This window comes from Pongo pygmaeus, chromosome 4, assembly GCF_028885625.2.
Source record: "Pongo pygmaeus isolate AG05252 chromosome 4, NHGRI_mPonPyg2-v2.0_pri, whole genome shotgun sequence".
Taxonomy (NCBI): domain Eukaryota; kingdom Metazoa; phylum Chordata; class Mammalia; order Primates; family Hominidae; genus Pongo; species Pongo pygmaeus.
In genome coordinates this window covers 144851450-144866863 of record NC_072377.2, presented here as the reverse complement: position 1 = coordinate 144866863, position 15414 = coordinate 144851450, and the positions used below count along the sequence as shown (strand labels likewise).

The 15414-nt window shown below is 49.9% G+C and overlaps 1 protein-coding gene across 1 annotated transcript; it reads left to right on the top strand.

Annotated features, from left to right (window-relative positions):
- The first annotated feature begins 645 nt into the window (after nucleotides 1–645).
- Nucleotides 646–14440, top strand: HBEGF (heparin binding EGF like growth factor). The gene is made up of 6 exons (XM_054489214.2): nucleotides 646–996; nucleotides 1195–1368; nucleotides 4464–4641; nucleotides 11247–11402; nucleotides 12534–12624; nucleotides 13003–14440. The coding sequence occupies exons 1-5, from the start codon at nucleotides 951–953 to the stop codon at nucleotides 12604–12606; spliced, it is 627 nt and encodes a 208-aa protein (XP_054345189.1). The 5' UTR covers nucleotides 646–950; the 3' UTR covers nucleotides 12607–12624; nucleotides 13003–14440.
- Nucleotides 14441–15414: the final 974 nt, after the last annotated feature.

Genomic DNA, 15414 nt, shown 5'->3' with positions numbered 1-15414 from the left:
CACAACCTGTGTCTCTCCAATCTCAGAAGCCTGGGAATTACAACCCATAGTTCAAAAATCCTAATGTCCCCTGAGGGAAGATGGGAGGAAGCCACTCCAGAGACTAGGAGAGTACTAACTTCCTTTGCTTTTGCTGGATTGATACTAAGTGCCTGCAACTTCAACTCTGGTTATCTCGGGTTTATGAGAACGGCTGGCATTCATGTGTCTAATTTTTAAATGATAAATGAATTAATTATTATTTGATACTTGCCGTGTTGGTAGGCCAAAAGGTGGGCTTCTGAAACTTAGAGGGTGACAGGGATGGAGACCCCTGGTATGGGGCTGAGATGAAGCAAGAGGCCAGGCCCGGAACAGAACTCAGCTCAGCAGTCAGTCACAAGGCTGCAGTGACAGGCGTTTGGGGAAAGGTAGGAACCGCTCTCCGCCACCTGCCGTTCAGCAGCCCTACCCACAATCAGGCCGCGGCTGCCTCGGCCTGGTCCCAAAAAATGTGAGCGCCGCCCCCTCCTCCCGCCCAGTCCTCCGCCGCGCCCGCGGGGTCGGGGGCTGCGCTGCCGGCGCCGCGAGCCGGGCGAGCTTCCCAGCACGGGAGGAGGGAGGGCGCGGCGCCGGGCGGGGCGGAGCTTCGGCGCCTCCCGGAGCCTTATTCCCGGCCGCGAGCCGGGCAGCGCTCATTCGGCCGAAGGAGCTACGCGGGCCACGCTGCTGGCTGGCCTGACCTAGGTGCGCGGGGTCGATCGGCCGCGCGGGCGGGCTGAGTGAGCAAGACAGACACTCAACAAGAGCGAGCTGCGCCGGGGTCCCGGCCAGGCTTGCACGCAGAGGCGGGCGGCAAACGGTGCCCGGCGGAATCTCCTGAGCTCCGCCGCCCAGCTCTGGTGCCAGCGCCCAGTGGCCGCCGCTTCGAAAGTGATTGGTGCCTCGCCGCCTCCTCTCGGTGCGGGACCATGAAGCTGCTGCCGTCGGTGGTGCTGAAGCTCTTTCTGGCTGCAGGTAAGAGGGCTGCCGACGCCCCCGGAGATCTGGGGGATGGGGGCGCTGTGCTGGGGGCATGGGGGAAGGTCGCCGCAGCGCACCCGGCACGGGCCACTTGGTGGGGCCCTTGCGCTCTGGCGGACGGGCGTCGGAATCGGTGCGTGTTGGTCGGGGGTCTGGGCGGGTGTCTGATGCGGCCTGGCCCCTCGCCCGCAGTTCTCTCGGCACTGGTGACTGGCGAGAGCCTGGAGCGGCTTCGGAGAGGGCTAGCTGCTGGAACCAGCAACCCGGACCCACCTACTGGATCCACGGATCAGCTGCTACCCCTAGGAGGCGGCCGGGACCGGAAAGTCCGTGACTTGCAAGAGGCAGATCTGGACCTTTTGAGAGGTGGGTGTGGAGGCCCCCCATCCTTGGACCTCGGTGGGCTGTTGAAGAATAAGCAGATCCAAGATTCTTGCTGTTTGGGCAATACTGTGGGTTGAGGGTATTCATGGAGAACCTCGGGGAAAAGCTGATGGGCCTGACGAGCACTGGGGGATCCTGGAATATAGGTCCCACTCTCTCTCTCTTGTCATTGCCTCACCTGCTGGGTTACTGCCCTTCTGGGTACTTTGGGGCAAATTGAAACAGACATATTGCCTGGGGTTGTTACGTTCTTCTTAGGTAAGCTGGGTGATAGGAATAAGGAATGGTTGAGATGCTTTCCCTAGAGCTACTATGTAAAAATGGGCGCCAGTTCTAATTCCCATATCAAATGACTATTATATATAAAATAGAGGTAACAGATGCGGAGATGCCCAGGCACATCTCTAGAAAGTGTGCAGTGTTAGCCTCCTCCATCCACCTGTCTCCAGATTGGGGAAACAGAAGGGAATGAGGAGCTCTTGGCCGCCCTAGATGAGGCTGTGAATGGTGAGCACTGAGCCCCTAGGGGGCTGTATTAAAATGCTGGATATCTGTGAATGCTACCGGAAACCTGCAGCTTACCGAGCACCTTGCATTCCTGAGGAGACTCCAAATGGGGAGGGCTGTGTAGGATCCTCCAACCAGCCTCTTTGGCTGTGGCCAAGTACAGGTACAGGGCAGAGTCCAGAGCCTGCCAGCTCTCCTGCCTCCAGACCTGAGGAGATTAGCCAGGGTAGAGCAAGGACTCAGCACTGTACCCTGGAATGACTATATTTGGTTGGACAGATGCCCACCTGTTCTAGTTCCACCTGCTCCTCAGCTGCCCTTCTCCCTCATTCCCAGGAGCTTTCCTTGGATACTCTCTCTACTTTGTATAAATCAAGCACATGCTCCAAAAGTGAACCTGGGCTCCCATACTTCATCCTCTCCCAGTGGCCCTCTGGGGTTGCCCATGGCCTGAACAGCCTGGATTCACCTGGCCCTCTCCTCCTAGGCTGGGCAGGGCTGGGCTGTGACTCACCCCACCCTGACCCCCCACCCACACAGCTGCTCCTCATACCTCCAGACCTGACTCACTGCTCCCTGTCCATGGCAGGAGCCTGGCTGTCACCCTGCACCTTCTCCCTCCCCTTTCTAATTGGCTTGGCCCCCCTGCCTTGCTCTCCCCGAAGCTCTGGTCACTGGGTTCCTCTGACCACCTGTATCATCTTCTGAGCTCTGAGGGGGCCTGGGACTGGATAAGAGGAAATGAAAGACTGTGGGGGCTGCTGGCACCTACTTCTCTTCCCTTCTCTTGGCTTTGCTGGGCAAGGACTATTTTTCAGGTGTGGGGATCCTACCACCTAAAATAAATAACTGCTACCATTTATTAAATTCCTACTGTGTTCTAGGCACTTGATATGTTATCCTGGCTAATGTAACACTTATAGCAACCTTTTGAGATAGTTACTTTGGCTATCCACATTTTACTGAGAACCTGAGGTTCAGAGAAGTTAAGTGACTGCCCACGGTATATAGCTGAAATTGGAGCACAGGTCTATGGACTTCAGAGCCCTTTCATGCCTGGATCAGCATCTCAGGTGCTCCAGACTTGTGAGAGGGAGGAGATGGGGGTGTGTGAGGCAGCTTGGTGTGGTGAGGAAGGACATTGGAGTGAAGTCCAGAGAACACAGTTCTAATCCCAATCCTGCATGACCTTGAGTAAGTCACTCTGCCTGCCATGAGTTTTTTATTTTTTTATTTATTATTTTTTAAACATAGTCTCACTCTGTCACCCAGGCTGGAATGCAATGGCACGATCTCAGCTCACAGCAATCTCTGCCTCCCAGGTTCAAGTGATTCTCCTGCCTCAGCCTCCCGAGTAGCTGCGATTACAGGCACACACCACCACGCCCGGCTAATTTTTGTATTTTTTGTAGAGATGAGATTTTTGCCATGTTGGCAAGGCTGGTCTCAAACTCCTGACCTCAGGTGATCCACCTGCCTCAGTCTCCCAAAGTGTTGGGATTACAGGCGTGAGCCACTGTGCCTGGCCACATGGTATTCTTTGAAGTCCCTCTAGCTTGAGACTCTAAGTCTCTAGTCTAACGTATCATGCTCACCCTTCTGCAAGACACATGGCTGTAGCCATGGATATGGGCACTTTTTTCCTGATGAGGGATAAAAGGGTGGGACTGGGCTGATAGACATAGTCCATGGTCAATCCCAGCTGGATATCTGGGTGAGGTTGTTTTTCCCCCAGTCTCTCTGGAGCATTGAAAGAAGTGGGGAGTCATCATTGTTCCAGTTCCTTCTGGACAGTTCCTTACTTTCCACTTTTCTATCCCTTGTACACCCTGTACCCCCCAACCCAGAGAGCTATAAACAGGACATTGAGGGTTAAATATGAATGAATCTTTGAGAAAGTGGGTGAGCTGTAAAGGGTGTGCAAGTTAAATATTTTGCTTGAAGTTGAAAAAGCAAGGCCATGACCAGGGCTGGCCTGCTTGCTGTTCCTGAGCCAGGCTCTGCCCTGGGCTCACAGTACTAAGGGGTGCCCCAGAAGAGACCACCTGAACACATGGACACTGTTCTTATTTTAGAAGCCCTCCAACCCCAAAACCTCCAAGTACCTTCTCTAGAAGCAATTTTTGTGTGTGACACTGTCTTTCTGCAAGTGGGTCACTGAGTACAGCATCAGGAAATGAGGCTGATTGAAGGCCAAAATAGAATGAAGTGGGTGTGGGGGAGTAGGAGATGGGGGTGTAAGGTGGACAGTGGGGTGGAGGTGAGGTTGGTAGAATTGCCCAGTTACTCAACAAAAGCATTCTGAGAATGAGGCTCTTACACTGAGACTGTGAAATGCCTTCCTTGGGACCCACCCTAGCTTCTACTTCCTACCGAGGTTCCCTCTTTCTGGTGGTTCTGCCCAATCTTCCTGCTCTTCCTTCTGCCTCTTGGGAGGCACTGAGCTAAGGGGCCTTCCCAGATCTCTGACTTCAGGTGGGATCGAAGAATATATACTCCTTTCAAGCACTATGCTCTTCTGATTTTCTTCCCAAAGAGTCAGACTTTGACAGGGTGCTTTTCTCCTACAGTCACTTTATCCTCCAAGCCACAAGCACTGGCCACACCAAGCAAGGAGGAGCACGGGAAAAGAAAGAAGAAAGGCAAGGGGCTAGGGAAGAAGAGGGACCCATGTCTTCGGAAATACAAGGACTTCTGCATCCATGGAGAATGCAAATATGTGAAGGAGCTCCGGGCTCCCTCCTGCATGTAAGTGCCCCTTCCCCAGGGCTGAACCTCATCAGCACACTTTGTCAGCCACGTGGCTGTTCCTCGTTGTCACTGTTCCTTGAATTCATAATTTCACCCAGTTTCTTCTCAACCTCTGGGCGGAAGTTGGGAGGAGGGGAAATATATTTTTAGTCAGCGGAAGCCCCCTCCCCGCTATAGGATGCAATTTCCTGTGGTATGGTTTTGTGACGTTCTTTAATCCTTGGGGACATTTCCTGCTTGCCTAGAAATGAGCGTGTGGCTAGGACAGCTGGCACCTGAAGGCAGGCCCTTCATTCTCGCCTGATGCCCTACTCTGGGAGAGAGAAGCCAGTAGGAAACATGGCAGAGTGGGCTTCCTGGGCAGAGTAGAGCTCCTGCGGGAAGGTAGGAGGTGCATTTGGATGCGTGTTGTATAGGTATGTGTGTATTTGGGTTTATGTGCATGTGAGTGTGCAAATGTGGATTGACTGTAAGGCACGGCAGGACTGTACAGAGAGGGATCATCATGGCGGCAGGTTGAGGCCTCTCTTTCTTCTTCCTTACCCCAGCAAGGGGCAGGAGGTGGGAGACATGGAGAGTACTGGCCTTTGGCCACGGTGTGGGAGAACAATTCCTTTGTGCAGGGTTCACAGGAAATGGAACCTGACCCAGTAGGCATCAGCCCCCGGTCAGGCAACATCACCCCTTCCCTGGGTAGGTGTGTGGGCGGAGGGGCTGTGGGTTCCTTAGCCTCTCTCCTAAGCCAAACCCAGCAAACGGCTGCCTTGGCAACCCCTCAGGGATGACAGCACTGCCATGCTCTCTGGCAGGCATAATGTTGCCACTGTGCCTGAGGCCAATACCCCATGTCAGGCTGCAAACATCCGTTCCCTTCCCTGTGGGGAGGCAGGCTCTGGGGGCCTTAGGGGGAGACTTTGGACAGGGCCAAGACACTGTTGTATGCACACTGCCTCCAGCCTGTCAAGAAGGCAGCGTGCCTGGCATCCCTTCTACTGGTGATTGGTGCAGATCCCTTGGCTTTTTAAAGCTTCCTTGTTTTGTCTGATCACACATAGCAGAGCTGCCCTGTATTTGGCAGTTGGCAGACAGACCCATCACTCCCCACCATGTCCACAGTCACTTGTGCATCCTTTCCTATAACATCCTTGTCAGGAGCTTGGTATTAGAGGGAGTTGTTTAAGAGTGGCATAGAAAGCCCCCATATTATCCTTCCCAAGGTCTTGGGACAGAGCGGGAAATGTTCATCTTAAATTTGTAAAATGGCATCATTAGTACAGGGTGAAGAAGGTGACTCAAGTAGTCAAGGTGGATTGAGGTCAGGAATCTGTCTATACCAGATTGGTCCTGGGCATTTTGGTGGTTGGATGTTGGGCTTGCACTGTGTGGTTGAGAGGCCTTATAAGGTTGCCTTCCTGGAGAGCCGGACTCGGATGACCACCTAAACCCAGAGAACCTGATATGGGTGCCCAGGCCACCTTCCCAGTGGTCCCTAGGGATAGTGATAACTATAATGATGTCATCTCTCCTTTGTCCCAGAGTTTCAGTGTTTATATATAATATGAGTTGAGCCCAAGTATGTTGAGCTCCTATTTGGTGGCAGACACTACTTTAGGAGCTGGAGAGATATAGTTTCCTGGGATTTTTCAAAAGCCCTCTGCTGAGTAGGCAGGACTTGGTACCTCTACTTGAAAGGTGATGAAACTGGAGCCAGAAAGTAGGAAGTAATTTGCCTGAGGTCAATAGCTAAATAAGTAGTTGGAAATAAGACAGAGTCTCACTACCTGACTCCTAGTCCAGCATGCTTTTCATGCCCTCAGGCTGCACTGGGTGTTGGCTTTCATCTTTCTTTCCTGTATCTGTCCTTATAGAGTTGGAGCAGCATTTTATAGAGGGCAGAGGGCAGCTGTTGTCCTAGAGTTCTCTTATTCTTTTACTAGTCTAAGAGCACAGCAATCTGATTTGAAAACTTTACATTAACTTCCTGGGCAGAATTTTCTTTTTCTTTTCTCTTTTCTTTCTTTTTTTTTTTTTTTTTTGAGACAGAGTCTCACTCTGTCTCCCATGCTGGGGTGCAGTGGTGCGATCTCAGCTCACTGCAACCTCTGCCTCTTGGGTTCAAGCAGTTCTCCTGCCTCAGCCTCCTGAGTGGCTGGGACTACAGGCACCTGCCACCATGCCCAATTAATAATTTTTATATTTTTAGTAGAGACGTGGTTTTGACGTGTTGGCCAGGCTGGTCTTGAACTCCTGACCTCAGGTGATCCACCTGCCTCAGCCTCCCAAAGTGCTGGGATTACAGGCGTGAGCCACCATACCTAGCCTTTTTTTTTTTTTTTTTTTTTTTGAGATGGAATCTCACTCTGTCACCCAGGCTGGAGTACAGTGACACAATCTCGGCTCTCTGCAGCCTCCACCTCCCAGACTAAAGTGATTTTCCTGCTTCAGCCTCCTGAGCAGCTGGTATTACAGGCACACGCCCCCACATCTGGCTAATTTTTAAATTTTTGTGGAGATGGGGTTTCACCATGTTGGCCAGGCTGGTCTTAAACTCCTAACCTCAAGTAATCAGCCTGCCTTGGACTCCCAAAGTGCTGGGATTACAGGCGTGAGCACCGCTTCCTGGGCAGATTTTCAGGGAGTTGATTGCATGTCTGGACTGGCTCCCACTGCCTCCTGCCCTTGCTACTCAGGGCAGAAAGCAGCAAGAAGACAGAAATCCTGGTTTGGGGGAATGTGACATCTGTGCACCTTCATCTGGGGATCTTTGTGGCTCTTGTTTGACTCCAGACCCAGGAACCACTAGCCAGGGTGTGTCCAGGCTGCTGTGGTGAGCCTGAGGCTAGCTGGCTTCCTAAACTAGCCCTCTGCAGCCACCATGAACAGGAAAACCCTTTTTGTGTCACCAGCCAAAAGTTGCCCTCAAAGAGTAGTTTCTGCTGGGCACAGTGGCTCACACCTGTAATCCCAGCACTTTGGGAGGCCGAGGCAGGTGGATCGCCTGAGGTCAGGAGTTCGAGACCAGCCTGGCCAACATAGAGAAACCCCGTCTCTACTAAAAATACAAAAATTAGCTGGGCGTCATGGCGGGTGCCTGTAATCTCAGCTACTAGGGAGGCTGAGGCAGGAGAATCTCCCAAACCCAGGAGGCGGAAGTTGCAGTGAGCCGAGATCATGCCATTGCACTCCAGCCTAGGCAACAAGAGCAAAACTCCATCTCAAAATAATAATAATAATAAATAAATAAAAGAGTAGTTTCCTGGGATTCCTGACTAGTTGCTGACCCAGAAATTGGCTGCAGAGTTTCCTGTGGCTGGAGGAAACCTGGGGACACTTGGGCTGAGGAGGACTCAGAGCTGGAGGAGAGACAGGCTGGGGGGCTCTACTTGGCCTCACTGCCCAGGTGCTAAGAAGGAATGGTGATCCCGCTTCTCTTGGCTCCATCTGACTTGGGTGCCCCATTCCTCAGGCCATGGGCAGTAACCTCTGGAGTCTGATTATGTAATAACTCACACAATGTGGGACTTGGCCTTTATTAAGCCCTTTCATTTGTATTACTTCATTTTATCTTTTCACAATACTCTAGTGAAGTAGGCATTTCTTATCCCTGTGTTTTACATGAGGAAACCAATGTTTAGAAAGGTAACGTGACTTGCCCAAAATTACCTGGCTAGAAATAGCAGCAGAACCAGTCTGGAACTCATGTACTCTGAGTCTCCTCCATCCAGACGTGTCCCTTCCACCTCCTGGGGTAAAGGTGGAGAAATCCAGTTTGGATGATGTCTCTGGACCCTAGAGGGTTCTTGCATCTGTTGTAATACAAGTTCTGAAATGGGTCACAGACACGGGTGGGAAGAATGTGTCCTAGTCTGGTGGGTGGCTGGCTCTGGACAAGACACAAAATTTTGCCCCTACCCTGGGATGCTTGGAATGTGCTCATCCCCCCTCCTTCTCTGGGGAAGCCAGGAGTTGTCTGCAAAGGGAGGGGGAGGTAGGTAATATTAGGATGTTTACATTATTATCCTTTTGACTCAGGGTGGGGGTGGAGGGATTATGTAACTGAATTGCGGGACTCTGAGGCCAAACTTTATTTCTATCTTCTGAGTAACTACCTGTGGAGTTTGAATGATGGACTGGAAGTGAAAAACAGACTCAACTTCAGCTTCCCTCCTCCCAGGAAAGCAGTCTCTGAAGTCATCCAGACTGCTGTTGAATCCTGGCTCTACGACTCACTGGCTTTGTAACCTTGGACGAGGTGTTTAACAAAAGCTAAGCCTCAGTCCATCTTTAAAATGGGGCTAGTAACTCCTCCTTCACAGAGCTGGCTTTAAATGAAATAATTCTTGTAAAGCAGTTAGCACAAAGTACTTGGCTCATGGTAAGCCTTCAATGATTGCTAATTATTATTCTTTATTATTCAAGTTATGAGTAATAAATAATAATAACATAGTCAGAGAGAAGGGTCAGACTGCCCCCAGGAGCCTATCAGATATGCTTCCTTGGAGTTACCTGCACTGTTCTGCATTGTTCACAGTGGAAGGAATGATGAATTTGGAATCTGCCAAGACTTGTTCCTAGTCTTAGCCCTACTGCTTCCTAGTTGTGCCACTTTTGGTGAATCACTTAATTTCTCTGATCCTTAATCTTAGCTTTTCCATCTGTAATATGGGGTTGTACCTGCCTACCAGAATGTTAGGAGGCTCAATTGAGCTAGTAGATAAGGCTAGTGGCTTGTGCATGGTAAACTGCTGTGCACAAGTGATTTTCCAGGGGTGCTCGTGCAAGTGTCCTCCATGTCCTGGCAGGATAGGGGTTGCTTTTAGGCCTACATGGGCTGATGGGACAGACACATGGAGAGGCTGGGCAAGGAACTGTGGACTGTGCTATGTGTATAGTGGGCCTGACCTACATTTATCCTGCTGTGAGGCGGTTTCTCAAAGTACCCAGGAGGAACTAGGGCAGGGAGAGGCTCAGGGCAGGAAGGCAAGAATGCAGTACCACCCAGCCTGGCCCCTTCGCCACTGCTGGTTGTGGACAAGTCTGTCTCTTGGAGCTTCCGTGGTGCTCTGTCCGCAGGAAGAAGGGATTCCTTGTTCTGAGGCACCAGAGAAAGCACCTCCTTCCCAGAGAAAGCACAGGTCAGAAAAGAGGGCCACCAGTTTCTTGGTGCTTCCTTCAGCAGCTGGTGCTCTAAAGTCCGCAGGCAGACAGTGCCACTGTGCCCCCTGGCTGGATGGTAGGCAGTTGTCAGGTGTGAGTGGGCAGCACACTGGGCTCAGAGTCAGACAGTCTACATCTATGTCTTCATTTCTGTCTTGCTGTGTGACCTTGGGAAAACCACTCCACCTTTCTATAAAATGGGGCTCCTACTTATATCAAAGGATCTCTGGGATGCTCAGATAAAGGAAAGGATGTGAATGTGCTTCTTCAACTGTAAGCACGTCCGAGTCTTTCTAAGAGCTTCAAGGAAACGCTTTGTGTTAGAAAAGGCAGTTGCCAGCCGGGTGCTGTGGCTCATGCCTGTAATCCTTGCACATTGGGAGGCAGAGGCGGGTGGATCACCTGAGGTCAGGAGTTCGAGACCAGCCTAGCTAGCATGGTGAAACTCCGTCTCTACTAAAAAATTACAAAAATTAGCTGGGCGTGGTGGCGGGCACCTGTAATCCCAGTTACTCGGGGGGCTGAGGCAGGAGAATCACTTGAATCCGAGAGGTAGAGGTTGCAGTGAGCCAAGATTGCACCACTGCACTCCAGCCTGGGAGACAGAGCAAGACTCTGTCTCAAAAAAAAAAAAAAAAGAAAAAGAAAAAGAAAAAGAAAAGGCAGTTGCCATGTGATTTATTTCTTGAGTGAGAAGAGCCAAGGGATTGTTTCTGACATTCTTCCATGCTCTGGCAGGGCAGCTGGGCAGAAAGATGTTTCTTGATTTGTTTGGTTTGTCCTGTGATGAAAGAGGCCTGGTAGCTCAGTGTGCAGAGGCCAAAGGCCAGAGTTGAGCTCCCAAGTTGGGCCCTGCACCCAGGGGGAGCTGGAGTTAAATGAAGGAAACTTGAGAAAAACGACTCCTGGCAGAGGCACAGGGCCTATTAATAGGCTGGACAGCAATGGAGAGGGACTGGATGCTGGAAGCACGATGGGGAAGGCTGGGTTTATTTCTGGGTCAGAATGTTGAGGGGCCTCACTGGAGGGAGTGATATGAATTCCCTCAATTCAGCCTATCAGCTCTTGTGCCCAAGCCCTCATAAGTGGCTTAAACAGAACGCCTGAACACACATGTCATAAATCAGCCACACGTGGAACATATCTAGCTGAGGCCTTCAAGTCCTCCCTTGCTTTTTCCATGCCTAGAACAGGATTCTCAGCCCAGAGAACCAGAGGAAATGGAAAAGGGGAGGATGTCAAGTAAGGGAGGAATGCTACAGAGCCTTCAGGGGAGTATTAAAGAGTTTTCTACTAAAGGAGAAGGATGGAGGATGGGCAGGGATCGTGGTCAGGGATTAACAGGCTAAGGGTATGAGGAATGGGGTTTGGTTTATGCAGGTGGGCCATTGCCAAGAGAGGCCAAAGCACTAACTCCATCTCCTTCTTGTTCTGTCTTGAACTAGCTGCCACCCGGGTTACCATGGAGAGAGGTGTCATGGGCTGAGCCTCCCAGTGGAAAATCGCTTATATAGCTATGACCACACAACCATCCTGGCCGTGGTGGCCGTGGTGCTGTCATCTGTCTGTCTGCTGGTCATCGTGGGGCTTCTCATGTTTAGGTGAGTGTTGGGGTCCCCTGCAGGCTGTTTCTGCAAATCACTCCCATTTTTCCTCCTCCTGGGCCCTCTCCTTGATGATCACATGCACTTCCCTCAATCTTTCCAAATCATGGGCTAGCTCCAGGGTGTAGATTCTCCAAAAACCTGGTATTTCTGGCATGACATGAGTCCTGTGTCTAGAGCCCAGGGTCAAATTTGCGAGGCCATAGCAGGTTCTGCTCCTCACGGGAGTTCTTTTCCTGCCTCTGTGACCCAGCTACCCACTCATGGAGTCACTTTGTCACACATTTCTTTCTCCTGGCTGTTCTTTGATGGCATTAGTATGTTGTTTGGTAGTCAAGGTGTGGGTGGTGCTAGTGGTATATCCTTCCACTTCTGAGGCATCTGGACCTCAGGCCCTGCTTCTAATCCAGGTATGCTCTAGCTTGGGGGAGACCCACCAAGCACTCTATGCCTGTTTTCTTTTTTTTCTTTTCTTTTTTTTTTTTTTTTTTTTTGAGACAGAGTCTTGCTCTGTTGCCCAGGCTGGAGTGCAGTGGTGTGATCTCGGCTCACTGCAACTCCACCTCCCAGGTTCACGCCATTCTCCTGCCTCAGCCTCTCGAGTAGCTGAGACTACAGGCGCCCGCCACCACGCCCAGCTAATTTTTTCGATTTTTTAGTAGAGACGGGGTTTCACCGTGTTAGCCAGGATGGTCTCGATCTCCTGACCTCGTGATCTGCCCGCCTCAGCCTCCCAGAGTGCTGGGATTACAGGCGTGAGCCACCGCACCTGGCTCTATGCCTGTTTTCAAGCAGTGTAACTCATCTGTCATGAGACCTGGAACAAGTTACTGTCTTTCTGAGGATTGTAACCTTATAGTGATTGTAATCTTTGTCCATCTACCTCATAAGGATGTTGTGAGGATCACATAAATGAGGTTAAAGCTCTTTGTAAATTGCATCCTGCTATTAGAGACAGGAGTTCCTTGGGGCAGTTGGGCCTTTGACCAGAGGTTGGGCTGCCCTACTGTCTGGGCTTTTCCAAGTAGTAGAGGAAACCACCATGGCAGAGTTCTTTGGAAGGACCTGCTCTGGACCTACACTTTGTCATAGCAGGCAGGGCTTATTCACAAAACTTATCTTCCTCAGGTACCATAGGAGAGGAGGTTATGATGTGGAAAATGAAGAGAAAGTGAAGTTGGGCATGACTAATTCCCACTGAGAGAGACTTGTGCTCAAGGTAATGCTCCATCCTTTGCCCCATGACATGATTATCCTTTGTCCCCTTTCCTGGTTCTGCTTCAGTGGGTGCTGAATTCTTCATCTAGGGGTTGGGGGCCAGGCGACTGTGACATTAATATCCCATTGCAGAATTATTTTCAAAAAGACTCAGGGCTTCACTTAAGGTAAAAGTTGCTAGAGAGACACCTAAGAGAGATGCCTGAGAGGACAGCTTCTCCTACCCTCGTCCCCTCCCTTCCCCTCCCCTCTCCTCCCCTGGGAGACAGAGTGAACCCCTGCCTCAAAAAGTTTAAAAATAAAAACTTTCCTGGACCAGGAAAATCTTAAGACTTCTTTAGACTGACCTGGCTTTACATGCCTTCCTTTTGTGCTTTAGGAATCGGCTGGGGACTGCTACCTCTGAGAAGACACAAGGTGATTTCAGACTGCAGAGGGGAAAGACTTCACATCTAGTCACAAAGACTCCTTCGTCCCCAGTCGCCATCTAGGATTGGGCCTCCCATAATTGCTTTGCCAAAATACCAGAGCCTTCAAGTGCCAAACAGAGTATGTCCGATGGTATCTGGGTAAGAAGAAAGCAAAAGCAAGGGACCTTCATGCCCTTCTGATTCCCCTCCACCAAACCCCACTTCCCCTCATAAGTTTTGTTTAAACACTTATCTTCTGGATTAGAATGCCGGTTAAATTCCATATGCTCCAGGATCTTTGACTGAAAAAAAAAAAAAAAGAAGAAGAAGGAGAGCAAGAAGGAAAGAATTGTGAACTGGAAGAAAGCAACAAAGATTGAGAAGCCATGTACTCAAGTACCACCAAGGGATCTGCCATTGGGACCCTCCAGTGCTGGATTTGATGAGTTAACTGTGAAATACCACAAGCCTGAGAACTGAATTTTGGGACTTCTACCCAGATGGAAAAATAACAACTATTTTTGTTGTTGTTGTTTGTAAATGCCTCTTAAATTATATATTTATTTTATTCTATGTATGTTAATTTATTTAGTTTTTAACAATCTAACAATAATATTTCAAGTGCCTAGACTGTTACTTTGGCAATTTCCTGGCCCTCCACTCCTCATCCCCACAATCTGGCTCAGTGCCACCCACCCTTGCCACAAGCTGGGATGGTTCTGTGACCCATCTGTAGTAATTTATTGTCTGTCTACATTTCTGCAGATCTTCCGTGGTCAGAGTGCCACTGCGGGAGCTCTGTATGGTCAGGATGTAGGGGTTAACTTGGTCAGAGCCACTCTATGAGTTGGACTGCAGTCTTGCCTAGGCGATTTTGTCTACCATTTGTGTTTTGAAAGCCCAAGGTGCTGATGTCAAAGTGTAACAGATATCAGTGTCTCCCCATGTCCTCTCCCTGCCAAGTCTCAGAAGAGGTTGGGCTTCTATGCCTGTAGCTTTCCTGGTCCCTCACCCCCACGGCCCCAGGCCCACAGCGTGGGAACTCACTTTCCCTTGTGTCAAGACATTTCTCTAACTCCTGCCATTCTTCTGGTGCTACTCCATGCAGGGGTCAGTGCAGCAGAGAACAGTCTGGAGAAGGTGTTAGCAAGGCAAAAGGCTGAGAAGGAACAGGGAACATTGGAGCTGACTGTTCTTGGTAACTGATTACCTGCCAATTGCTACCGAGAAGGTTGGAGGTGGGGAAGGCTTTGTATAATCCCACCCACCTCACCAAAACGATGAAGGTATGCTGTCATGGTCCTTTCTGGAAGTTTCTGGTGCCATTTCTGAACTGTTACAACTTGTATTTCCAAACCTGGTTCATATTTATACTTTGCAATCCAAATAAAGATAACCCTTATTCCATAGCCTTTTGTCTGTTTGTTTTAACTGGGAACTGGTTTAACTTAGTTATTTCCTAAGCCCGGACTTGGTGGTAGGCTCTGTACCAGGCCTATTGATGTATACTACCACAACAATTCTGTGATGCAGGTACTGTTACTGTCCCATTTTTCCAGAAGGGGAAACTGAGGTTCAAAGTGGTTGTGTAACTTGCCCGAGGATACACAGCTAGTAAATGACAGAGCTGGGACTAGTAGTCTGGCTCCAATTATTTTGTCTTAGTACTTATACCATGCTATCTCTGAGATAAGAAAGAACAGATCTTTCACACAGCATGTTTAGCTGGCTGTAATCAGGGAAGATATCCACCCATTCAGTCAACAGGCCCTGGACTCAGGATCTACTCCTATGCTGCACGTATGAGCAGGCATTGCTCCTGGCAAGAACAAGATGCCTTTGACTCCCCTGTCTTGCTCCACAGCCAATCCATCAGCAAATCTTGTCAGCCCTACCTTTAGAATATATGCTGTATGCAACCACTTCTCATCACTGCCACTACCATCACCCAGTCCAATTTAGCATCATCTCATGCCTGCACTTTTGTGATGGCCTCTGCCTTTCTAGTTCCATCTTGCTTCCATATAACATATTTCCAGTGTAATAGCCATAGTGATCATGTCTTTCGGATCTTGTCTGCTCTGCAGGCCATCCCTGACCACCCTATTAAACAACAGCACATTCCTTCCCCCATCCTACTCTTACTCTTCTTACATTGCTTTATATTTCTCCATAGCCTTTATCACCACTAACATATTCCTATTTGTTTATAGTCCATCTCCTCCTATGAAAATGTTAGCTCCATGAGGGTAGGGGTGTGTACATTGCTCCTCTCCCAGATTCTAAGACAATGCAATTGAGTGGTAGGCACTCAATATTTGTTACCTGGATGAAAGAATGTAGGAAATACAATTCAGTCCAATGCCAGCAAGTGGACAGAC